Source organism: Octopus bimaculoides, chromosome 24 (genome assembly GCF_001194135.2).
Source record: "Octopus bimaculoides isolate UCB-OBI-ISO-001 chromosome 24, ASM119413v2, whole genome shotgun sequence".
Taxonomy (NCBI): domain Eukaryota; kingdom Metazoa; phylum Mollusca; class Cephalopoda; order Octopoda; family Octopodidae; genus Octopus; species Octopus bimaculoides.
Genome location: NC_069004.1, coordinates 11,498,376 through 11,499,745, shown reverse-complemented (window position 1 = coordinate 11,499,745; position 1,370 = coordinate 11,498,376). Strand labels below are relative to the sequence as shown.

General features: G+C 42.1%; 1 protein-coding gene across 1 annotated transcript in view; it reads right to left on the bottom strand.

Annotated features, from left to right (window-relative positions):
- Positions 1 to 1,370, bottom strand: part of LOC106883137 (neuroepithelial cell-transforming gene 1 protein) — a 52,862-nt gene that overhangs the window by 48,633 nt on the left and 2,859 nt on the right. The window contains exon 2 of the mRNA XM_014934027.2: positions 424 to 511. Within this exon, the coding sequence (XP_014789513.1) occupies positions 424 to 511 (88 nt within the window). The remainder of the gene's footprint in view (positions 1 to 423; positions 512 to 1,370) is intronic.

The window sequence follows — 1,370 nt, the reverse complement described above, 5'->3', positions numbered from 1 at the left end:
TGGAGCAATTAGAAAGCAACTCTGTTGTAGACAGTGGCAGCCCAGTGAAATTAATGTTTCATAAGGTTGCAGATTTGAACCCCAACTTCTGTAGTAGGTATAGAGTTTAACAACAAGGGATGGGCTCAGTGTGGCAATCTTGCTTCCTAACCACATGGTTCTGGGTTCAGTCCCACGGAAACTGAAAAAAAACTTATATATGTGTATGGGGGGGGGGGTGATGTCATGTGATAGTTGTAAATAAGTGTCACTCATTTCCAATATTCTGAGAATATGTCTAGCCATAAGAAATATTGCCCTGCTTGGAAACAGACCAGGGCTAGCGACCAGGAAGGGCATCTTTTAATCAAATCTAACCTAGGGCTAACATGTTTTCACTCTGGATGATAGAGAATTATTTAAAAAGTAAAAGTTTCTACTTACGAATGTCAACTCTGTTAGATCCATGATACTGGCAGCTGACGTTAAAGAGAACCTCCTCCTACAACTAGGGAGAGCTGGCTCGCAGAAGCTGAAGAAAAGAGAAAAACATGAAAACAATTAATAATAAAAACACAATGTGTCATGCTCCAGTCACGCTGGTGGAAGGAAACTAAAATGGCAAATAGAGTGAGTGACAGTCATCATCATCATTGCTTAACATCCGCCTTCTATGCTAGCATGGGTTGGACGGTTTGACTGAGGACTGGCGAACCAAATGGCTGCACCAGGCTCCAATGTTATCTGGCAGAGTTTCTACAGCTGGATGCCCTTCCTAACGCCAATCACTCCGAGAGTGTAGTGGGTGCTTTTACATACCACCAGCACGAGGGCCAGTCAGGTGGTACTGGCAATGGCCATGCTCAAAATGGTGTATTTTACGTGCCACCTGCACAGGAGCCAGTCCAGCGGCACTGGCAATGACCTCGCTCGAATGTTTTTTCACGTGCCAGTAAGGTGACACTAGTAACGAACATGTTCGAATGGTGCTTTTTACATGCCATCGGCATGGAAGCCAGTCAGCTGCTCTGGCAACAATCACGCTCAGATGGTGTTCTTAGCGCTCTACTAACATGGGTGCCAGTCATCGGATTTGATTTCGATTTCACTTGCCTCGACAGGTCTTCGCAAGCAGAGTTTAGTGTCCAATGAAGGAAAGGTACGTATAAGTGGGCTGGTTACACCCCTGGCTTAGAAATGCTAAATGCAAATGAGCTACAGTGAAATGTTTTGCTGCATGGAATATATATATATATTTATCTTATGATATTTACTTTACTTTATATTATACTCATTTATTGTGCTTTTAAATATTAATTTTTCTATATGTGATAGTGGATTTTCATCGATGAGTTCTTGAAACTTGGTTATTTTCCCTAAAACTATATATA